The following is a 25,266-nucleotide window of genomic DNA, read 5'->3' on the forward strand; positions in this document are numbered from 1 at the left end:
ATCAGCACCGGCTCCCCTCAGGGCTGTGTTCTTTCTCCTCTGCTCTTCTCCCTGTACACCAACTGCTGCACCTCCACCCACCAGTCTGTCAAGCTAATCAAGTTCGCAGATGACACCACTGTTATTGGACTCATCTGGGACGGGGATGAGTCTGCCTACAGGAGGGAGGTTGAACGTCTGGTGTCTTGGTGCAGCCACAACAACCTGGTGCTGAATGCCCAGAAGACAGTGGAGATTATTGTGGACTTCAGGAAGCACACAGCCCCACTCCCCCCCATCATCCTGACTGACACCCCCATCACCTCTGTGGACTCATTCCGCTTCCTGGGTACCACCATCACCCAGGACCTGAAGTGGGAGCCCACCATCACCTCCGTCATCAAGAAAGCCCAGCAGAGGATGTACTTCCTGAGGCAGCTGAAGAAATTCAACCTGCCAACACGGACGATGATGCAGTTCTACACTGCAATCATCGAGTCCATCCTCACCTCCTCCATCACCGTGTGGTACGCTGGAGCCACTATCAGGGACAAACAGAGACTGCAGCGTGTTGTGCGCTCTGCTGAGAAGGTGATTGGCTGCAGACTCCCATCTCTGCAGGACCTGTACACCTCCAGGACACTGCGGCGTGCAGCTCGGATCTCAGCTGACCCTTCTCACCCTGGACACAGTCTGTTTGACCTGCTCCCCTCAGGCAGGAGGCTCCGGTCCATTCGCACCAGAACCTCTCGCCACAAGAACAGTTTCTTCCCCTCTGCTGTGGGACACATGAACAATAACCACATGACTGTCCCCGCCACTAACACATGACCCTACGCTGTGTCACTGCATCATTTCATGTCTGGCACTGATCACCACCTGCACTCATGTATATATCTTTCTACGTAGCACTCATAATTCTTATTCTCATGTATATATCTCATGTATATCTCATGCACATATCTTTCTTTCTACATAGCACTTTAATTCTTATTGTCTGCACTGAAGCACCGCAGCAATTTCCTAATGTTGTAAACCTCAACATCTGGCAATAAACCCATTCTGATTCTGATTCTGATTCTGAAAACCAGGCAGACTGCTGCTGTGCTCTGTGTTGTTGTCCGATCTGTTTCCAAAGGTAAAGTAAATCCTCACAAAGACAAACTGTGTGAAAATAGATTTATTTCAGATTTATGTATTAATCTGGTGTCAGTGGTTGATGTCCAAGCTTGTGTAGTTGACAGTTCGTGTGGTCCTCAGATCATCTCCACTGGGATTTAGAGGAACACTGTTCTTAAACAGAGAACTGAAATAAATTATTATAATTTTAAAATGACTTCCTGTATGTTCACATCTCCCTGAATGCAGTTGTGACTGTGAGGTAGACCCCTGCTTACAGAGCTGACACGTACAGAGGACGAGATTAAACTCTGTGTCTTATCTTTTATGAGGAAGTGGAAACATGTAGAGCTGCTGCTGGAACGTTAATTTGTTTACTTCCATAGAGTGAGAATGTCTGTTAAAAACAAAAACTACTGATAATATACATAATCCACATGACGCAGTGAATTTTACTTTAAGATTTTTTTCTTTCGTTTTCTTTGTGTAAATAACGGGGATTACCCTGGTGTCTGTGCTTTCACTTTCACCGTGTTTTTATTTGCCTGTGATCTTGATTCAGGCTACATAAAGATCGCTGAACACCTCACATGATCAGACTCCTTCACACACTCACTTGTGCTCTCCAAAGCAGGTAAGGCAAACAGTCTGATTCAGACTGAAAGTTTAACGTCTTCATGTGTGGTGATTATTATTGCCGCTTTCATTGGTGATCTATGTGATCCACTCTGTACATACTTTATATCATAGTTGGATTATTGATCAGCAGACGTTATGAAGGCTTCATTTTAACAAGATGTTGATATTCAAATGTTCACAGAGGTTTTCTGTCATTCAGCTAAACTCAAAAATCAGGTGGACAAAATAATAGAAACAGTGTAAATCTGAGTGGACGTGTCTTTGTTCACTTTGAAGATCTTTAAAACAGAATAATATCACTGTGCTACAGCTACACTTGACTTTTGGTTGTTCTTCAGGTCACAGGAGGAGCTGCTTTGTGTTCCTGAGCTGATTATCGACTGAATATGGACAAAGACGAACTCGAACTCATCATGGCTCTGAGAGCCATGGCTTTTTTAGAGGCGTTGGAAATACAAGCGGAAATTCTGTGAGTCTCTCACGAACAAATTTATTTAGAAGATAATAAAGATTTTCATATTTCAGTCACTGTACAATGAAGAAAACTATTTAAATTAATTGTGTCTAAATCCACTTTTTGAATGGGGCTTTTTGAACATTATGGGGTGGTGGAGATTTGAAGCTGTGACAGAAATCAAATGAACATGAATCCAGTTTTAAAAGAAAAAGCAGAAAGAGAGCTGAGTGATAAACCTGAGGTCATACCTGCCTCCATTTTATTTTTTACATGAAATCCTTCCTCACAGAGTTTGTTATAATTATAGCAAATCTTCTGTTAATAGTATGTAGAGTCACGACTTCTGCAGGTCTTTTATCTGTGGTTCACTGCAGAAGTTTAATGTAGTGATTAGAAGTGAAACTCAGCTAAAGTCAAACTCTATAGTGACAGGCTGGACATGCTGTCTGTCACAGGGTGGCAGAAAACTTGTATGATTAAAAATATCACAGCAGATCTGCATATGTGTGCACATATATAACCTCACTCTCTTTAGTATCACACTGATCCAGTCAAAGCTTTCTGTACTTGCTAAAAAAGATTTATTTTTTTTGTTGTTTTATAAAAGGAAAAGGCTGGCTGCTGCGTGTCGCCCTGAAAGTCCCAGGAGCTCTGCTGAAAGGAAAAGATTAATAAAACTTGCAACAGAAAACTGCAAAGACAAAACTGTCCTGCAGTGGCTGAGAGAAAATTCAGAGTCTGGCACCTTCAGAAAACTCTCAGACATGTTTGATTTTCTGAAAAGTAAAATTGATGAAGAAGAAAAGAAGAACCATGATGACACTGTTGACATAATCTTTGTGGCACATGGATCAATCACAGACTCCATGATCCCAGCCAAGTGTTTGCTGCCTCTGCCCACCATCACTGACCTGGTCCTGTACTCTCCCTGGAACTGTGCCACCACACCTGATGTAACCTATGGCATTGCAACAGGGAAAATGAAGCCACAGCACAGAGTTTTTTACCGTAATCTTTCACTACCGTTTGTTCCCCACAGTGGAATTCTTTTTGACGAACATCAACCCCCAAATCTGCCAAACTACTGGAACTCACTGAAGAAAGCCGGAGGACAGAAGATCCCAAATATCAGTGTTAGCCCTCTGCAGGAAGATGAAGGAGTGTGGGAAAGATTTAAGTCTCTCTCAACAAAATATGGTCCACCAGGAAGAAACCGCATCGTCATCCCGTTCATCCTCCCGGAAGAGAGTGAAAGTGTCCCGTTCTCTGTCGTCTGCTTGGCTCTGTCCCTGGTGCTCCTCTCTTCCAGGTTTAAAGCCACCGTGCACCTTGATACCTGTCTGAGTGATAAGTCTACAGGACAGAAATCTGACAGGAAGTATCTGCAGGAGCAGTACTACTGCACTGAAGACAACACTGTGATGACCTGCTCACCAGATGCATTCAGTGTGAACTGGTTGGATCGTATTAAGAGTCTGTTTAGTTAAATACACTCAATCGACATCTTATCATCTTTTCTGTGTTAAATGTTTTGAAACTGTTTCAGAAACATCACAAAAACAGTTTCATTGTTAGTTTGAAAAAAGAAACCCACACAGGACTCATGTTGAACATATGTTTGAGTTTAATTACAATCACAGATGCTTCCAGTAGTTCAAAGTAGCCTTCAGTCTATCAGCCAGTTTCACTTCTTTAATGAAGCCTACATGAATCAGAATCAGAATACTATATTGATCCCTAGGGGAATTTATTTAATTATTACATGAACCAGTCTCCAGATTTTTGTGCACTTTAAGCTGTTTGTGTTGTTGCTGCTTTTCCTCCGAGCTCAGGCTGGACTTCAGTGTACAGACTGTCTTATACTTTATCCTGACAGAAAAGAGTACACAGCACTTTATTGTCTAGTTTAGCTCCACACTGACATGGAGGTAAACCTGCAAACAGCTCAGCAGACAAAGACACACAGTGTGTAAACTCTGTCTTTCTGTGTAATTTAAACACCTGAATGTATCTATTTTTTTTATGATGAAATCAAACTACATTTTGGATTCTTGTATCATTTGTACTTTCTTGACTTTTTATATCAATGTCATTTAAAACATAATGACTTTAATTCATTGCTGGGATGTGACTGAAGCAGAGTCACATGTGATAAAATCCACTGCTCTTTATGGAGCTCACAGGTGGAAGTGAGTTTCAATCAGCAGGCATTATGAAAATGAATGAACTGTGAAAATGAAGCAGAAATTAAACTTTAATCAATGAGCACTTTATCACCAGAAGCATCGACTCATCTGCTTCTCAGTGACATTTAGAGATTATATACAAAACACAAAGGTAATAAGAAATAGACAAACTGAATGTCCATTATGTGTGTACCTTTACAGATACACTCAGTCATGGTTTTTTAAATATATATATTCATTTTCCTCTTCATCCAACAAAGTTGACTTTGTTCATGTGGTTGCAGCATTTTCAGTGTGAGAAACTTTCCCTCCTTGAAGTGACTTCTTCCTCCTTATAAACAGTGCAGCTGCATAGTGATTGAAACCAGCACCACACTGAGCCAGTTTTATAAATGTGAAAAATGGGAGTGGACATCCCTAAGATGAGAATCCCATCAGCTTACACTGCTGTGTATAGCTCATGGCCTCTCATCAATAGTCATAGCAGCTTGCATATTAACTATCAGATGAACAGAATCAACTTTCTGAGATTTGCTTACCTGGATTATTGAGCATGCATCTCTTAGTTGTTTCAAAGGACAAAAACAGTGAATATTTGTTTGAGAATAAAATGAAAATGTTGAATAGAATGAAAGTAATAAAACAAAGATGAAAGAGGAAGAAAATGGTTTGTGTTCCTGTGTCCTGACTAGTTCTAACACACAGGTGTATATGAATGTTTACAATAACAATAAATCAGAAAAAGATAAACAGTGATGTAAATCAGATGATTTATGGGAAACTGTAGTCTGCAGGACTTACTGATGCACTTTAGACCATAACGTAAAACTCAGTTACAAACTTGTGTTTGTGTATAGATGTGTATATAGATATATAGACAGATGGATGATTTTGCTGTTATTTTTATTTCATCACAAAGTTTTTATTTCTATCCAGTGATCTTCAACTCATGTCAGATGGTTCAAATACTACTGTTAGATCAAAGCTGCTGGTATTTTACAGAAACACACTTTAGTGCAGGTACTTGTATGTACTTTTAGTGGTAACTGTGACCAGTGTGACTCCTAACTTATCATAGTTTCATGACAATCTTTACCTGAACGTAAACAATCAGCTAGCAAAGTGAAAGTAAACAACAAGTGAAACAAAACGAAACAGTGAATGAAACAGAGCAGGAACACATTCTCCAGAGAAAAGGGGAATAAAAACTTTATAATCATGTCACCATAGTGTCTCTACAACTTTACAAAGTCAGACTCAGTTCAGTACTCATGAACGTGTTCACTCTCATAGTCTTCGTGCGGTCTTTGTGGTAAATGTCTCCCCCGCGTAGAGACAGTTTAAGTTAATAACTGAAGAGAGTTCATCTTTAATGAACCCAACTGATTACAATGCAGGGCCATGTTAAACCTGGAAGCGTCTGTATGGTGACATGTACGAATGCTCTAGGTATTTAGGAAAAGAACTTCAGTCCTTCATTTATTACCTCCTTTAGCAGTGAATATATTTATTCATCATTTATGAAAGGAGAGGAGAAATATCATCCCAACAACCATCTGACTATTTGATTAACAAAGCTAATGAAGTTGCACAGATTATGCATCATGTCCAGGCTATGACCTGCTGACCTGCTGTTGAATTCAGTTGCTCTACACAACTGAATTCAACAAGATGTAAAGAGATGTTTCATGAGTTGTCCAGACATACTTCCACTCTCTGAGAGTACACTGTCTTTATACTAGATGGTATAAAGTTGGTATGAAAGGGAAAATCAGCGAATGGATCTAAGAATCGTCAGCTAGAAATCATATTAATCTCTGCTTCACTTGCTGTAAGCTACCTCTGAGCATTAAGCCACAGCCACTGTGCACCAGTCACACATTATTCTTTACTTTAAACCATTACAGTGCAGCAAACTAATCCATCAAAACATAGATAAGTGGCAGCAAAGCAACTGAGTGAACAGTAGAAGACAAAATGTGGCGGGGTGTGGTCTGCGGTGCCGCTGCAGGGGAGGCCGACACACCTGAGAGGCATCTGCAATCACACGTCGCCAACTGTTGTGATTGTGGATGGTGTGTGTCAGGCTGTGAGCTGTGGAGCAGCAGCCAACTTGGGGTGATCGTGGCTCAAGAGTTGGGAGTTCGCCTTGTAATCGGAAGGTTGCCGGTTCGAGCCCCGGCTTGGACAGTCTCGGTCGTTTTGTCCTTGGGCAAGACACTTCACCCGTTACCTACTGGTGGTGGTCAGAGGGCCTGGTGGCGCCGGTGTCCGGCAGCCTCGCCTCTGTCAGTGCACCCCAGGGTGGCTGTAGATACAATGTAGCTGCCATCACCAGTGTGTGGATGACTGGATATGTAAAGCGCTATACAAATACAGGCCATTTACCAACTGTGTTTGTACAGCAACCGTGTGTGTAAAGTCTGCTGCAAAGCATGTACATGTCGTCAGGTCTGCCGTGGTTTGGTTACACTATAATATTAAAAAGAGGTAAAGAGGTTAAACACAGAATAAAACACAGATGATGTAGACAAACCAGCAGAGTGTGAGTGTGTGTGAGAGGAAAAGTATAGTATTACAAGTTCTGTATGACTGTGTGTTTAAGTTGCTTTCATCAACACTTTGGGGTTTTATTAGGTTTCGAGGTTTCTGCAGCAGGAACTCTTTTAGCCACAGATCACTGCAAAATGTCACAAGAGAGTGGTTAGAAAATTAGAAGAAGCAGAACCAGCACACTGTGTCTCAGAGCTCTACGTGTGAGCTGAACAGCTGACAGTAAATCAGCTGGTTTACAGGAACTCTCAGCTGTTGTGTAAACACCGTCACTGCTGTAAGTCTCCTGCCAGGTGTGTGATGGAAGATTTAAGATTCTTCTACTTCTCTGTGTCAGGATGATCTTAATGAATTCAAAAGTTCCATAATGTCATATTCTGTCTCCATGTAATCGTTCACATATACCACATGTTGCTGTACAAGTTTGATGGTCTGTGTTCTGTGACCATGGTGGGTAAATAACTTGTGTCTAAAAATTATTCTTGTAGGCAGACTGCTGCTGTGCTCGGTAATGTTGTTTGACCTGTTTGTAAAGGTAAAGTAAATCCTCACAAAGAAAACCTGTTTGTGTGAAAATGGATTTATTTCAGATTTGTGTAACCATCTGGTGTCAGTAAAGTGGGATCCTTTGGCTGATGTCTGCAATCGACACGGTGGTGCCTGATCGTCCTGGAAACAGGCCTCTAAGCTTGTGTAGTTGAGAAATTGTGTGGTCCTCAGATCATCTCCACTGGGACTTTGAGGAACATTGTTCTTAAACAGAGAACTGAAATAAATTATTATATTTTAAAATGACTCCCTGCATGTTGACATCTCCTTGAATGCAGTCATGACCATGTGGTAGACTCCTGCTTACAGTGGTAACACCTACAGAGGAGGAGATCAAATTCTGTGTCTTATCTTTTATGAAGAAGTGGAAACATGGACCAGGATTTCAAGACCCCAAACATGGAGCAATCAGAGACTCCATGATCCCAGCCAGCTGTTTGCTGCCTCTGCCCACCATCACTGACCTGGTCCTGTACTCTCCCTGGAACTGTGCCACCACACCTGATGTAACCTATGACATTGCAACAGGAAAAATGAGGCCACAGCACAGTTTTTCACCGAAGACTTTCACTACTGTTTTTTTTTCCCACGGTGCAATTGTTGTTCACAATTATCAACCCCTGAACCTGCTACTGGAACTCACTGAAGAAAGCTGGAGGACGCAAGATCCCAAACATCACTGTTATACCTCTGCGGCCATATGATGGTGCATGGCAAAGATTTAAGTCTCTCTCATCAAAATATGGTCCACCAGGACGAAACCGCATCGTCATCCCGTTCATCGTCCCAGGAGAGAGAGAAAGTGTCCCGTTCTCTGTCGTTGCCTTGGCTCTGTCCCTGGTGCTCCTCTCTTCCAGGTTTAAAGCCACCGTGCACCTTGATGCCTGTCTGAGTGATAAGTCAGAAATCTGACAGGAAGTATCTGCAGGAGCAGTACTGCTGCACTGAAGACAACACTGTGATGACATGTTCACCAGATGCATTCAGTGTGAACTGGTTGGAGCGTTTTAGAAGTCTGTTTTTAATTAGATGCCCTCATCCACATCTTATGGTCTTTTCAGTCTATCAGCCAGTTTCACTTCTTTAATGAAGCCTACATGAACCAGTCGCCAGAATTTTGTCAAAATTTTTGACAAAAACAGTGAAAGTTGTAAAGAGTGAAATGAAAATATTGAATAGAATGGCACAGGGCAGGATGTGTGAAGTGGAGGAGAGTAGAGTTAGTAATGTAGCGCCAGCTTGTTGGTGGTATTGTGTGATATGAACAGCAGGGTTTGTCTTGTTTATTTCACAAGGGAGAGCACTGGAGGGGAGATCCATGGGAGTCGCGATGGAGGGGAAACGTCCAGAGGCGGGCCGCTGCTCCGAAAGGGAAAGTTTGCCAACACCCACAGACATGACAGTTTCTGAGAGGCTACACGTAAGCTGAACTGCTGAGAGTAAATCAGCTGGTTTACAGGAACTCTCATCTGTTGTGTAAACACTCTGTCACTGCTGTAAAATCAGCTGATAAGAGGTTTAAAGTCTCCTGTCAGGTGTGTGATGGACAGTTTTAAGATTCTTCTAATTCTCTGTGTCAAGATGACCTTAATGAATTAAAAAGGTTCATATCATCATATTCTGTCTCTAATTGTTCTACTTGTTCAACTTAACTTGTGTCCATAAATGACTCTTGTTATTCTTCTTGGTCTAAAACCAGGCAGACTGCTGCTGTGCTCTGTGTTGTTGTCCGATCTGTTTCCAAAGGTAAAGTAAATCCTCACAAAGACAAACTGTGTGAAAATAGATTTATTTCAGACTTGTGTATTAATCTGGTGTCAGTGGTTGATGTAAATTATTATAATTTTAAAATGACTCCCTGTATGTTCACATCTCCCTGAATGCAGTTGTGACTGTGAGGTGGACTCCTGCTTACAGAGCTGACACGAGGAGGAGATTGAATTCTGTGTCTTATCTTTTATGAAGAAGTGGAAACATGTACCATGATTTCAAGACCCCAAAGAGCTAAACTAGCAAAGACCTAGAAAATGAACAACCTCTACTGTGTTTGTATCTCTGCCTTCACAGGTTGGTATGAATGAGCCTCACAGAGCTGCTGCTGGAACCTTAATTTGTTTACTTCCATAGAGTGAGAATGGCTGTTAAAAACAAAAACTATTGATAATATAAATAATCCACATGACGCAGTGAATTTTACTTTAAGATTTTTTTCTTTCGTTTTCTTTGTGTAAATAACGGGGATTACCCTGGTGTCTGTGCTTTCACTTTCGTGTTTTTATTTGCCTGTGATCTTGATTCAGGCTACATAAAGATCGCTGAACACCTCGCATGATCAGATTCCTTCACATACTCACTTGTGCTCTCCAAGGCAGGTAAGGCAAACAGTCTGATTCAGACTGAAAGTTTAACGTCTTCATGTGTGGTGATTGTTGTTGCTGCTTTCATTGGTGATCTATGTGATCCACTCTGTACATACTTTATATCATAGTTTGATTATTGATCAGCAGATTTTATGAAGGCTTCAAGTTTAACAAGCTGGTGACATTCAATTGTTCACAGAGGTTTTCTGTCATTCAGCTAAACTCAAAAATCAGGTGGACAAAATAATAGAAACAGTGTAAATCTGAGTGGGCGTGTCTTTGTTGACTTTGAAGATCTTTAAAACAGAATAATATCACTGTGCTACAGCTACACTTGACTTATGGTTGTTCTTCAGGTCGCAGGAGGAGCTGCTTTGTGTTCCTGAGCTGATTATCAACTGAATATGGACAAAGACGAACTCGAACTCATCATGGCTCTGAGAGCCATGGCTTTTTTAGAGGCGTTGGAAATGCAAGCGGAAATTCTGTGAGTCTCTCATGAACAAATTTATTTGGAAGATAATAAAGATTTTCATATTTCAGTCACTGTACAATGAAGAAACCTATTTAAATTAATTGTGTCTAAATCCACTTTTTGAATGGGGCTTTTTGAACATTATGGGGTGGTGGAGATTTGAAGCTGTGACAGAAATCAAATGAACATGAATCCAGTTTTAAAAGAAAAAGCAGAAAGAGAGCTGAGTGATAAACCTGAGGTCATACCTGCCTCCATTTTATTTTTTACATGAAATCCTTCCTCACAGAGTTTGTTATAATTATAGCAAATCTTCTGTTAATATCAATCAAGCTTTTATTCGTCACATGCAGGTTGCCCTGCAGTGAAATGGGACCGACCCCCCCCCCCGACCGTACATATATAACACAAACATTACATGGGGATACAGGTCGGAGATTGGTAGAATCAGAAAAACATTGAAATATACACTACAGTGGGGAAAGTACAAGAGGAAAAAAAGAGACCCCTACTCATGCTATGCTTCCATGGTAGGACAGCGTGAGAACAGGAAACAAAAAAAACTCCTCTGCACAAAAAGCACATAAATGTCCACAGCACAACATTGTGAAAAGACATGACAAGCCACAGGGGTGGGAGGGGGGTGAGGGGTAATCCGAAGCGAACACAGCAGCCGCCCCGCACAGCGCTACCATTCCAGCGCGGCACGCAGACCCGCCGTGTTCCCTCGCAGGAAACAAGCATCGAAGGCGTTGGGAAGGGAGGGGGGATAAGTGCGTGCTTATCAGTGTAAGTGTATGTGTGTGCGTGTCCATAGTTCAGCTGAGACAGTGTCCTTCGGCCTATCAGGCTAAGTAAACAGTCCTCCAGCCGATCCAGGTGTCCTTCATGGGATGGGAAGAATAGTCATCACACAGTCGTTATCAGGGAGTTGTTTTGGTGGGCTCCAGCCTTGGGCCTGAGCAGCTGGCGCCGTGGTGTCCAAATGTAGAATATTGTTGATTTCTCCTAATAGTATGTAGTAGAGATGGACCGATCCGATATTACGTATCGGTATCGGTCCGATACTGACCTAAATTACTGGATCGGATATCGGAGAAAAATAAAAAATGTAATCTGATCCATTAAATATCACGAAAGCACCTCACAAAACTTGCAACAGGCCTTAACTCACCTCAGAACGTTAGCACGTCGGAGCAGTATGCATCACGTGATAGAGCGGCTGTGGCATGCGGGACCTGTCGGTGGTCTGGATAGCATTTGGAGCTTCGCTAGCAACCCAGCATTTCATCTCCGACAAAGTTATCCCCGAGAGAAGTAAAGCAAGCGTGTAAGTCCATCTCTGAATGTTTGTAAAGCATTCCCACGTTAAGCTTAACGAGCGACTGCCTCTCGCTCTCCTGCTGCTACTTCAATCGTGAAACTGATCAGCTGATCGGCTTTTCTGTGGCGAGTCCGTCTCTCTTCTTTGTTTTTGGTCCACTTTGCACCAGAAAGAGGAAACCAGCGGCTGAACAACAGCAGCACGTTTAAGCTTGATAAGCTGTTGTTAGGATTTATTTAATATTACTTTCTACACCAGGATCTTTTTCTACGTAGCTGACGGCTGGTAACTGTGCAGGGGCGGATCTAGCAAAGTTTAGCCAGGGGGGCCGATAGGGCATGAACAGGGAAAAGGGGGCACAAAGACATACTTTTCTTTCTTATTCTCATTTAAAATGTCGAGCTTTTAATAAATAATTATCTGACACCCAAAGTTTTAATTTGATGTAAAATGAATAGAAGTCAATTACTGTATATGGTGACTATTAAGTCTAATATATATACCAATACCCTAGTAAGCTATAGTACTTTTTCCTTTGGGAAGGTACCGTCTGTGCAGTCTGCAATTTTGTTGAAGAAAGATGTTGAATCTATTTAATATTTCTTGAAAAATAATTGATTTCTGTGCATTTTTTTTCACACTGCATCAAATTAAGGTTGATTACGTCGATTAAGCATCATGAGGTGGAGCGTGAGGGGTGGTTCCCTATTTTTTATTTATTTATGTTGTTGCTGGGAGTTGGAACCCTATTAGTTAGGTTGCTTAATATTTACGCTAAGTACTCTTTAAAATACCAGAATAGGGAGGATGGTGTAGGTTTAAGTTTATTAGATTGATCAGTATTGCTGAACTATGAATTTTTTTTTTTTTTGCATACAGGTATAACAGAATAGCTTTAGTGTAGTTGTTGTTTTAAACTTGAGTATGAACTTGCAGACTTGCAAAATGCAGCAAGATATTTTAAAAAACAGTTTTGTTGATTAAAAAACACTATATCGGATTCATATCGGTATCGGCAGATATCCAAATTTATGATATCGGTATCGGTATCGGACATAAAAAAGTGGTATCGTGCCATCTCTAGTATGTAGAGTCACGACTTCTGCAGGTCTTTTATCTGTGGTTCACTGCAGAAGTTTAATGTAGTGATTAGAAGTGAAACTCAGCTAAAGTCAAACTCTATAGTGACAGGCTGGACATTCTGTCTGTCACAGGGTGGCAGAAAACTTTTATGATTAAAAATATCACAACAGATCTGCATATGTGTGCTCATTAGGGTTGCAACAATACACAAAATTCACGGTTCGGTTCGATACTTTGGTGTCACGGTTCGATACTTTTTCGATACAAAAAAATGTTCATGCCTTTTTAATTTGTCATTTATTAAATTTTCACGGCACATTCCACACCACATCTCTGTGCGTTCATCATTTGTTTGAAGCCAGCTCACCTCCTGCAACTACTTTTCCGAGAATACGTGCTTCTTTTGTGGTCCGGACTCCTTCTGACATTTCTTTGGAGGTGGAGGAACATCACAGTAATTGCTTAAAGGAGCTTGCTTCTTCGACATCTTTAAGAGTTCTAAACAAATGTCTGTCCTCCTCCTGAAAATCTTATGTATGCAAACACGCGTTGCAACTTCTTATCTTGTGCCCATTTTTTATTTTGACAGCGAATGCGCACCTGCGGACCACATATGTGCAGCCCTGGTTATTTCGCTTGTCATATTGCAGCCACAGAAATTCTTTTGTCCATGAAACTATAAAGCTGCACTTTCTTTTTGCCTTATAGTCTGATTTGTCATAACTTTTCCGTTTTGTGGTAAGCTTTTCTTTGGCTGTCACTTCTTCACCCTATTTGGCTCAGCAGAACTAAAATATTGTGGCGAGCTCAGACAAGGAGGAGACGGAGGTGTCGTTTGGTCTTGCTTCCCGTGAGCTAGCCAGGGAGCACAGCCGTTTATTGAAATCTGCAGAAGAACACTGCCGCTAGCTAACTGCTCAGCGCGGCAACCGCACAGCAACAACAACAACAACAACACACAGGGCGCCCTCTGACCTCGGAAGGACACACCGTTGTAGCGACAGGGCGTCACCCGTCACTATGGCAACATAAACAAAACATAACTGTACAAACAGAACCCCGAACAGCCCTGACCCGCTACATAGCCCCCCACCTAAGGGGTCAGTCGTCCCCGACGACCCCATTACTCCACACAAAGTCCTGCAAATGTCCAGGTGCCTTCTTTTGGCGCACCGGCCGGTCACGACCGGCGGGAGAAAAGTCACTCGGGTCAGAACATGGGGTGCCACCATCATCCCACTTCTGACACCAATGTGGCGAGCTCAGACAAGGAGGAGACGGAGGTGTCGTTTGGTCTTGCTTCCCGTGAGCTAGCCAGGGAGCACAGCCGTTTATTGACATCTGCAGAAGAACACTGCCGCTAGCTAACTGCTCAGCGCGGCAACAGCACAGCAACAACAACAACAACAACACACAGGGCGCCCTCTGACCCCGGAAGGACACACCGTCGCAGCGAGAGGGCGTCACCCGTCACTATGGCAACATAAACAAAACATAACTGTACAAACAGAACCCTGAACAGCCCTGACCCGCTACAATATATATCCTGCTGCTTTTACACACGCACTCACATAACGCTCAGCGTTTCTCTGCGCGATCAACCTCTCACATATTTAAGCTTGCTACGCGATTTCAATATGTCACATATTGACAGTGGCTCACCGATGCCAATGACATAATTACCCAGCTACATTTCCGAAAGAATGCAAAAGCATTAACATATATTTTTCCTTCCTATGGTAGCCCGACGGGCAGGGAAGAGATAGATTTTGGCAGCCCGACTGGAAAAATCGCTAGCCCCGTGATGTCGGGCAGGCAATTTTGCGAGCCCTGTATCTGATTGAGGAATCACTCATCTTTGGAAAAGAGAGTTTATTACAGAGAAATGGCTCTTTCCAAAATAAAAACTATACTATACGCTTCTTCTGGGCTATATTCTCAGCAGCATATTAAACATATCAGGTCCACATAAGAAGAATCATGTGCTAACGGCTGTCTAAATGACTCGGGTAAAGTTTGTAGCATGCGTGCTTGTTGTTTTTGTCTGCTTCCACTTGTCTTTGCACTAGGATGATGTCGGTTTAAATGTGCAGTCATATTTGTTGTGTTCCCACTAGTGCTGTCAGCGTAAATCTCGTTGAAATGACATTAACGCCACAACACGGCAAATCTCCGTTAACGAGCTACCGCGGATCGCCGCGGATCGCCCGTGCATGGGGCTAGACGGCCAACACGTTAACGAGCTAACTGCGCTAACACACTAGCTCCCACCCATGTAATTGAGCATTGCATGGCACATCCAACATACTGTTTTACTTTAGCCCATGACGCGCTTACCTTCAGGGTCATACGTCACATGAAAACCAAAATAGTTCCAAAAGCCAGATCTGAATGAGGGTGGGGGAGGTTCAATTTGCCATGTTGCAAGGAGAGCTTAACTTCTGTCTCGCTAGCTTGCCCTGCGCTCAGTGAATCTGCGGTCGACTACTCCGCATAGGCTGCACTGTCGAGCGCAGATCCACTGAGCGCTCAACACAGACAGCATCGTCAGAAGGAAAATTGATAAAACAAATTAAAAATTTATTTTGTATTGTTCATACATATGCGTACCGAACCGAAAGCACTGTATCGAACGGTTCAATATCGATACGAGTATTGTTGCTCCCCTAGTGCTCATATATGACCTCACTCTCTTTAGTATCACAGTGATCCAGTCAAAGCTTTCTGCACTTGCTAAAAAAAGATTTATTTTTTTTGTTGTTTTATAAAAGGAAAAGGCTGGCTGATGCGTGTCGCCCTGAAAGTCCCAGGAGCTCTGCTGAAAGGAAAAGATTAATAAACCTTGCAATAGAGAACTGCAAAGATGAAACTGTCCTGCAGTGGCTGAGAGAAAATTCAGAGTCTGGCACCTTCAGAAAACTCTCAGACATGTTTGATTTCCTGAAAAGTAAAATTGATGAGGAAGAAAAGAAGAACCATGATGACACTGTTGACATAATCTTTGTGGCACATGGAGCAATCAGAGACTCCATGATCCCAGCCAGCTGTTTGCTGCCTCTGCCCACCATCACTGACCTGGTCCTGTACTCTCCCTGGAACTGTGCCACCACACCTGAAGTGACCTATGGCATTGCAACAGGGAAAATGAGGCCACAGCACAGAGTTTTTTACCGTAATCTTCCACTACCGTTTTTTTTCCATAGTGTAACTGTTGTTTACAAACAGCAACCCCCAAACCTGCCAAACTACTGGAACTCACTGAAGAAAGTGGGAGGACGCATGATCCCAAACATCAGTGTTAGACCTCTGGAGGAAGATGATGGCGTGTGGGAAAGATTTAAGTATCTCTCAACAAAATATGGCCCACCAGGAAGAAACCACATCGTCATCCCGTTCATCGTCCCAGGAGAGAGAGAAAGTGTCCCATTCTCTGTTGTTGCCTTGGCTCTGTCCCTGGTGCTCCTCTCCTCCAGGTTTAAAGCCACCGTGCACCTTGATACCTGTCTCAGTGATAAGTCTACAGGACAGAAATCTGACAGGAAGTATCTGCAGGAGCAGTACTACTGCACTGAAGACAACACTGGGATGACCTGCTCACCAGATGCCTTCGATGTGAACTGGTGGGATTATTTTAAAAGTCTATTTAATGCATTCCATCCACATCTTATCGTCTTTTCTGTGTCTGTTTTTAAAAAGCTGTTCCGGAAACATCAAACTATAAAAGCAATTGTTTTATTTGTCGTTGTTGTTGTTTTTCTTGCTGAGGTCAGATTTAAAAAGAAAGTCACACAGAAGTCGTATTAGAACATATGTTTGAGTTTAATTACAATTGCAGATGCTTCCAGTAATTTAAAGGTGTCTGCTGTCTATCAGCCAGTTTCACTTCTTTAATGAAGCCTACATGAACCAGTCTCCAGATTGTTTTGCACTTTAATGCACTTTATTGTCTAGTTTAGCTCCATGCTGAGCTTCCGCAGGTCTATTAGCCATGGTTCACTGCAGAAGTTCAATGTAGTGATTAGAAGTCTATAATGACAGGCTGGACATGTTGTCTATCACAGGATGGTAGGAAGTATTTTATGATTAAAAATATCACAACAGAACTAAACAGTTGGGGTTGGGTAACCCAGGGTACCCAGTTGGGTAACCCAGTCAAAGATGTCTGCACTCACTAATTTGTGTCTGTGTGTCTGTTTGTTTGTTTTTCTAAAAGGGAAATGCTGAAAAAATTAATAAACCTTGCAACAGAAAACTGCAAAGATGAAACTGTCCTGCAGTGGCTGAGAGAAGATTCAGAGTCTGGCACCTTCAGAAAACTCTCAGACATGTTTGATTTCCTGAAAAGTAAAATTGATGAGGAAGAAAAGAAGAACCATGATGACACTGTTGACATAATCTTTGTGGCACATGGATCAATCACAGACTCCCAGATCCCAGCCAAGTGTTTGCTGCCTCTGCCCACCATCACTGACCTGGTCCTGTACTCTCCCTGGAACTGTGCCACCACACCTGATGTAACCTATGGCATTGCAACAGGGAAAATGAGGCCACAGCACAGAGTTTTTTACCGTAGAAAAGAAAAAGGCGACAAGATTCCTCTTGACAAATATCAACCCATGAATCTGCCAAACTGCTGGAACTCACTGAAGAAAGCTGGAGGACGGAAGATCCCAAACATCATTGTGAGCCCTCTGAAGGAAGATGATGGTACGTGGAAAACATTTAAGTCTCTCTCATCAAAATATGGTCCACCAGGACGAAACCGAATCGTCATCCCGTTCATCCTCCCAGGAGAGAGAGAAAGTGTCCCGTTCTCTGTCGTTGCCTTGGCTCTGTCCCTGGTGCTCCTCTCCTCTAGGTTTAAAGCCACCGTGCACCTTGATACCTGTCTGAGTGATCAGTCTACAGGACAGAAATCTGACAGGAAGTATCTGCAGGAGCAGTACTGCTGCACTGAAGACAACACTGTGATGACCTGCTCACCAGATGCATTCAGTGTGAACTGGTTGGATCGTTTTAAGAGTCTGTTGAGTTAAATACACTCAATCGACATCTTATCATCTTTTCTGTGTTAAATGTTTTAAAACTCTTTCAGAAACATTAAACCACAAAAACAGTTTCATTGTTAGTTTGAAAAAAGAAACCCACACAGGACTCATGTTAGAACATATGTTTGATTTAATTACAATCACAGATGTTTCCAGTAGTTCAAAGTAGCCTTCAGTCTATCAGCCAGTTTCACTTCTTTAATGAAGCCTACATGAATCAGAATCAGAATACTATATTGATCCCTAGGGGAATTTATTTAATTATTACATGAACCAGTCTCCAGATTTTTGTGCACTTTAAGCTGTTTGTGTTGTTGCTGCTTTTCCTCCGAGCTCAGGCTGGACTTCAGTGTACAGACTGTCTTATACTTTATCCTGACAGAAAAGAGTACACAGCACTTTATTGTCTAGTTTAGCTCCACACTGACATGGAGGTAAATCTCTCTGTGTAATTTAAAGATATCACCTGTATTTATCTATTTTTTTATGATGAAATCAAACTACATTTTGGATTCTTGTATCGTTTGTACTTTCTTGACTTTTTATATCAATGTAGTTTAAAACATAATGACTTTAATTCATTGCTGGGATGTGACTGAAGCAGAGTCACATGTGATAAAATCCACTGCTCTTTATGGAGCTCACAGGTGGAAGTGAGTTTCAATCAGCAGGCATTATGAAAATGAATGAACTGTGAAAATGAAGCAGAAATTAAACTTTAATCAATGAGCACTTTATCACCAGAAGCATCGACTCATCTGCTTCTCAGTGACATTTAGAGATTATATACAAAACACAAAGGCAATAAGAAATAGACAAACTGAATGTCCATTATGTGTGTACTAGAGATGGCACGATACCACTTTTTTATGTCCGATACCGATACCGATATCATAAATTTGAATATCTGCCGATACCGATATGAATCCGATATAGTGTTTTTTAATCAACAAAACTGTTTTTTAAATATCTTGCTGCATTTTGTATAAGTTCATACTCAAGTTTAAAACAACAACTACACTAAAGCTATTCTGTTATACCTGTATGCAAAAAAAAATATTTCATAGTTCAGCAATACTGATCAATCTAATAAACTTAAACCTACACCATCCTCCCTATTCTGGTATTTTAAAGAGTACTTAGCATAAATATTAAGCAACCTAACTAATAGGGCTCCAACTCCCAGCAACAACAAAAATAAATAAATAAAAAATAAGGAACCACCCCTCACGCGCCACCTCATGATGCTTAATCGACGTAATCAACCTTAATTTGATGCAGTGTGAAAAAAAATGCACAGAAATCAATTATTTTTCAAGAAATATTAAATAGATTCAACATCTTTCTTCAACAAAATTGCAGACTGCACAGATGGTACCTTCCCAAAGGAAAATGTACTATAGCTTACTAGGGTATATATATTAGACTTAATAGTTACTATATACAGTAATTGACTTCTATTCATTTTACATCAAATTAAAACTTTGGGTGTCAGATAATTATTTATTAAAAGCTAGACATTTTAAATGAGAATAAGAAAGAAAAGTATGTCTTTGTGCCCCCTTTTCCCTGTTAATGCCCTATCGGCCCCCCTGGCTAAACTTTGCTAGATCCGCCCCTGCACAGTTACCAGCCGTCAGCTACGTAGAAAAAGATCCTGGAGTAGAAAGTAATATTAAATACATTCTAACAACAGCTGATCAAGCTTAAACGTGCTGCTGTTGTTCAGCCGCTGGTTTCCTCTTTCTGGTGCAAAGTGGGCCAAAAGCAAACTAGAGACACGACTGGCGACAGAAAAGCCGATCAGCTGATCATTAAGCAGTTTCATGATTGAAGTAGCAGCAAGAAGAGGCAGTCGCTCCATATATCGTTTGTTAAGCTTAACGCAGGAATGCTTTACAAACATTCAGAGATGGACTTACACACTTGCTGTACTTCTCTCGGGGATAACTTTGTTGGAGATGAAATGCCGGGTTGCTAGCGAAGCTCCACATGCTATCCAGACCACCGACAGGTCCTGCATGCCACAGCCGCTCTATCACGTGATGCATACTGCTCCGACGTGCTAACGTTCTGAGGTGAGTTACGGCGTGTTGCAAGTTTTGTGAGGTGCTTTCGTGATATTTAATGGATCGGATTACATTTTTTATTTTTCTCCGATATCCGATCCAGTAATTTAGGTCAGTATCGGACCGATACCGATACGTAATATCGGATCGGTCCATCTCTAGTGTGTACCTTTACAGATAAACTCTCATGTTTTTTAAATATATATATTCATTTTCCTCTTTATCCAACAAAGTTGACTCTGTTCATGTGGTTGCAGCATTTTCAGTGTGAGAAACTTTCCCTCCTTGAAGTGACTTCTTCCTCCTTATAAACAATGCAGCTGCATAGTGATTGAAACCAGCACCACACTGAGCCAGTTTTATAAATGTGAAAAATGGGAGTGGACATCCCTAAGACGAGAATCCCAGCAGCTTACACTGCTGTGTATAACTCCTGGTCTCTCATCAATAGTCATAGCAGCTTGCATATTAACTATCAGATGAACAGAATCAACTTTCTGAGATTTGCTTACCTGGGTTATTGAGCATGCATCTCTTAGTTGTTTCAAAGGACAAAAACAGTGAATATTTTTTTGAGAGTAAAATGAAAATGTTGAATAGAATGAAAGTAATAAAACAAAGATGAAAGAGAGGAAGAAAATGGTTTGTGTTCCTGTGTCCTGACTAGTTCTAACACACAGGTGTATATGAATGTTTACAATAAGAATAAATCAGAAAAAGATAAACAGTGATGTAAATCAGATGATTTATGGGAAACTGTAGTCTGCAGGACTTACTGATGCACTTTAGACCATAACGTAAAACTCAGTTACAAACTTGTGTTTGTGTATAGATGTGTATATAGATATATAGACAGATTGATGATTTTGCTGTTATTTTTATTTCATCACAAAGCTTTTATTTCTATCCAGTGATCTTCAACTCATGTCAGATGGTTCAAACACTACTGTTAGATCAAAGCTGCTGGTATTTTACAGAAACACACTTTAGTGCAGGTACTTGTATGTACTTTTAGTGGTGACTGTGACCAGTGTGACTCCTAACTTATCATAGTTTCATGACAATCTTTACCTGAACGTAAACAATCAGCTAGCAAAGTGAAAGTAAACAACAAGTGAAACAAAACTAAACAGTGAATGAAACAGAGCAGGAACACATTCTCCAGAGAAAAAGGGGAATAAAAACAGTATAATCATGTCACCATAGTGTCTCTACAACTTTACAAAGTCAGACTCAGTTCAGTACTCATGAACGTGTTCACTCTCATAGTCTTCGTGCGGTCTTTGTGGTAAATGTCTCCCCCGCGTAGAGACAGTTTAAGTTAATAACTGAAGAGAGTTCATCTTTAATGAACCCAACTGATTACAATGCAGGGCCATGTTAAACCTGGAAGCGTCTGTATGGTGACATGTACGAATGTTTGCCGGTTCGAGCCCCGGCTTGGACAGTCTCGGTCGTTTTGTCCTTGGGCAAGACACTTCACCCGTTACCTACTGGTGGTGGTCAGAGGGCCCGGTGGCGCCAGTGTCCGGCAGCCTCCCCTCAGGGTGGCTGTGGCTACAATGTAGCTTGTCATCACCAATGTGTGGATGACTGGATATGTAAAGCGCTATACAAATACAGGCCATTTACCAACTGTGTTTGTACAGCAACCGTGTGTGTAAAGTCTGCTGCAAAGCATGTACATGTCGTCAGGTCTGCCGTGGTTCGGTTACACTATAATATTAAAAAGAGGTAAAGAGGTTAAACACAGAATAAAACACAGATGATGTAGACAAACCAGCAGAGTGTGAGTGTGTGTGAGAGGAAAAGTATAGTATTACAAGTTCTGTATGACTGTGTGTTTAAGTTGCTTTCATCAACACTTTGGGGTTTTATTAGGTTTCGAGGTTTCTGCAGCAGGAACTCTTTTAGCCACAGATCACTGCAAAATGTCACAAGAGAGTGGTTAGAAAATTAGAAGAAGCAGAACCAGCACACTGTGTCTCAGAGCTCTACGTGTGAGCTGAACAGCTGACAGTAAATCAGCTGGTTTACAGGAACTCTCAGCTGTTGTGTAAACACACCGTCACTGCTGTAAGTCTCCTGCCAGGTGTGTGATGGAAGATTTAAGATTCTTCTACTTCTCTGTGTCAGGATGATCTTAATGAATTCAAAAGTTCCATAATGTCATATTCTGTCTCCATGTAATCGTTCACATATACCACATGTTGCTGTACAAGTTTGATGGTCTGTGTTCTGTGACCATGGTGGGTAAATAACTTGTGTCTAAAAATTATTCTTGTAGGCAGACTGCTGCTGTGCTCGGTAATGTTGTTTGACCTGTTTGTAAAGGTAAAGTAAATCCTCACAAAGAAAACCTGTTTGTGTGAAAATGGATTTATTTCAGATTTGTGTAACCATCTGGTGTCAGTAAAGTGGGATCCTTTGGCTGATGTCTGCAATCGACACGGTGGTGCCTGATCGTCCTGGAAACAGGCCTCTAAGCTTGTGTAGTTGAGAAATTGTGTGGTCCTCAGATCATCTCCACTGGGACTTTGAGGAACATTGTTCTTAAACAGAGAACTGAAATAAATTATTATATTTTAAAATGACTCCCTGCATGTTGACATCTCCTTGAATGCAGTCATGACTCCTGCTTACAGTGGTAACACACAAAAGAGTACACAGCACTTTATTGTCTGGTTTAGCTCCACACTGACATGGAGGTAAACCTGCAAACAGCTGAGCAGACAAAAACACACAGTGTGTTTAAACTCTGCCTCTCTGTGTAATTTAAACACCTTAATGTATCTGTTTTATTTATGATGAAATCAAACTACATTTTGGATTCTTGTATCGTTTGTACTTTCTTGACTTGTTATATTAATTTAAATTAAAACATAATGACTTTAATTTGTTGCTGGGATGTGACTGAAGCAGAGTCACATGTGATAACATCAACTGCTCTTTATGGAGCTTGCAGGTGGAAGTGAGTTTCAACCAGGAGGAATGATTAAAATAAATGACCTGTGAAAATGAAGCAGAAATTAAACTTCAACTCCTGCTCAAACTTTTTTCTTCTGGAGATCTTAGCTCTTAAGGTCAGAGGTTACTGCTTTTCAGGCAGTGGCACAAAGATCACCCGGAATTTAGGGGAAACAAATATTTAGTTTTAACTCAACTCTGAATGGTAATATAACCCTTTTGAGTTTCAACACAATTTTTTGTAATCTTAACTTTAAACACTAATCAATTAACCCAATTTTTGTGTAGTTAGCCTAACCCAGTGTGCTGGATCAAACCAATAACCCAACCCTGTTGAGTTGAAACCAGCCAGGGTTCGCTGGGTCCAAATTAGGTTATTTTTAACCCATTTTAACTTCCCAAAGCTGGAAAATTTAAAACCGTGTTCAAAAAACTGTTGAAACATAAGTATTCATTTTACTGCTTTAAAAGCTTTAAAATGATGATTATAAAACAATCAAAAGTCATAATGAAACTCAGTAATTATCATGTTTGGTAATCAGGTTAATGCAGTTCAACTTCAATTGTTAAGTCCTTGTCTGGTCTTATTGATGATTGGCTGGCATCATCAGCTCATCTGTCTTCCAGACCAAAATATTCACTCTCTCTTCCACTCCAGCTGGCATTAACCTATTAGTGGTTTTTATGCTTAATTTATGTTTAATGTATTAATGCTTAATTTATAAGTAAATCTAATTTATATTTTATAATATTTTATTTAAGCAAACATCTATTGTGGACTCCCTCCTTGCCACCTACTTTTAGCCATCCTTAGACCCATTGGTAAGAGTAACGTTTAAGCTTGATGGCTAAGAAAGTTTGTGGTTTGCTAAATGCTTATCTAAGTTGAAATGTGGCTTCAGTGCAGCATAAAGTAGTTATAGTAATTTATAGTATAGTATTTGGCTACGTGACCAATATCCTGGATAAGACTACATTTTGTCACCAGCTGCCTCAAGTTGATCAAATGAAAACACTGTTATGCCCCAAAGGGCACGGATCAGATCACCGCCCAACACACATTATGCCCCACATTACACCCCACTCCCATGATGTCTCTGCGGGTGGTGGCCCCACAGGCCCATGTCTCCTCTTCAGGTTGCGCCCAGTCACCAGATGCTTCCTTGAGCACCGTTCCCAGATTTGATTCCAGGGTGGGGTCCTGGGAAGCCTATCCCAGGTAGGCTAGACTAGTCCCTTAATTTGGTTCCTTTGGGGTTGACGAAGATGAAACCCAGGGCAGACCCAGAATACACTCGAGAGATTAAGTGTCTCGGCTGGCCTGCGAGCACCTCAGCGTTCCTGCAGATAAACTGGAGGAGGTGGGTGGGGAGAGGGAGGTGTGGGCTTCTCTGCTTTGGCTGCTGCTACCGTGACCCAGACCTGGATAAGTAGAAGAAAATTAAATGATTGATAGATAAACTCTGCTATTACTGTATAAATAATGTTTATTTTTGCTTGTTTGTATATTTCATTTCTCTTATTTTGTGTATTCACGCCTCTTGTTCATAAGAGCTGAAACACAGACATCGTCACCTTCTGGTGACCTATAATTACAATATTATAGTTGTAATTACAGTTCTTTTATAACCACACAGCTTCCACAAACTGTGTGTAAAGTAAAGTTTATACTGTACCATTTTCAGTGTTTTTAGACCATCTGATGGACTCATAGACACAACGGTCACCTGCAGGTCAAAGAAAATTCGTCTTCTCATTTCTGTGAGCCTAATTTAAACATAAGTATTCATGCAAGTAGCATTTATATTAAATGTTGATATTGTTGTAGCTTCGTTTAATTCAACAGTGTTAAAACTGCAGCAGATGTTAAAGTACAGTCTTGCAAATTGCTTCAGAATATAGTCTATATTAAAACAGAGAGAGTGCTAACCATGAAGAAGTGAGGAGTATACTTGCTGTTGATCTTCTACCTGACTGACCCTCTGGTCATCAGTAGAACCTTTAAAACAAAAAAAAATTGAAATAAGACATTTGCCTTTGCATGGTTGATTTTTATACATTGTTGTGAACAGTTTCCCATGCCTGTATGCTGAATCTGTGTACTTAAATATTTAAAGAGTAAAATATATTTTCTCAGAGGAACAAAAATGCTCACCTCTGGATTTTCTGTAGCAATAGAACAAGAGCAGCAAGAATATAAATATGACTCCAGAAATTATTCCAATGATCATCAAAATAAGAAATGAAGAGCTTTCAGGACTGGGCACAGCTGTTGTAAATTAGAAACGTGAACTGTTAACTTCAGTCAACTCAAGTGAATTTTCCATTTGAATAACAACGAAAGCTTCTAAAGAAAAATAGATCAACTAAACAGGCAGGTTCCAAGACAGCTCTGCAACATCAAGAGCACTACTCTCACTATATGTTTAGGTTTACCAGGCATATCTAGCACCCTCCC

At 41.1% G+C, this 25,266-nt stretch overlaps 1 protein-coding gene across 3 annotated transcripts; it reads left to right on the forward strand.

Moving 5' to 3' along the window:
- Positions 1–1,671: 1,671 nt before the first annotated feature.
- LOC309699261 (uncharacterized protein) lies at positions 1,672–18,609 on the forward strand. 3 transcript variants are annotated; one of them, XM_082522208.1, is made up of 5 exons: positions 9,383–9,549; positions 9,783–9,854; positions 10,199–10,329; positions 15,496–16,344; positions 16,938–18,609. In XM_082522208.1, the coding sequence occupies exons 3-5, from the start codon at positions 10,247–10,249 to the stop codon at positions 17,758–17,760; spliced, it is 1,755 nt and encodes a 584-aa protein (XP_082378334.1). In that variant the 5' UTR covers positions 9,383–9,549; positions 9,783–9,854; positions 10,199–10,246; the 3' UTR covers positions 17,761–18,609. The 3 variants fall into 3 exon arrangements, with proteins under 3 accessions (XP_082378335.1, XP_082378334.1, XP_082378333.1); XM_082522209.1 differs by lacking the exons at positions 9,383–9,549; positions 9,783–9,854 and adding an exon at positions 1,672–1,732; XM_082522207.1 differs by having other exon boundaries at positions 9,383–9,854.
- Positions 18,610–25,266: the final 6,657 nt, after the last annotated feature.

This window comes from Aulonocara stuartgranti, assembly GCF_965226115.1.
Source record: "Aulonocara stuartgranti genome assembly, chromosome: 3".
Taxonomy (NCBI): Eukaryota; Metazoa; Chordata; class Actinopteri; order Cichliformes; family Cichlidae; genus Aulonocara; species Aulonocara stuartgranti.

Coding starts and splice junctions, on each gene's coding strand:
- LOC309699261 (XM_082522209.1), top strand. CDS start 10,247: ATGGACAAAGACGAACTCGAACTCATCATGGCTCTGAGAGCCATGGCT. Junction 10,330..15,495: donor GAAATGCAAGCGGAAATTCT/GTGAGTCTCTCA, acceptor GTTTTATAAAAG/GAAAAGGCTGGCTGATGCGT. Junction 16,345..16,937: donor GATGCCTTCGATGTGAACTG/GTGGGATTATTT, acceptor TTTTTCTAAAAG/GGAAATGCTGAAAAAATTAA.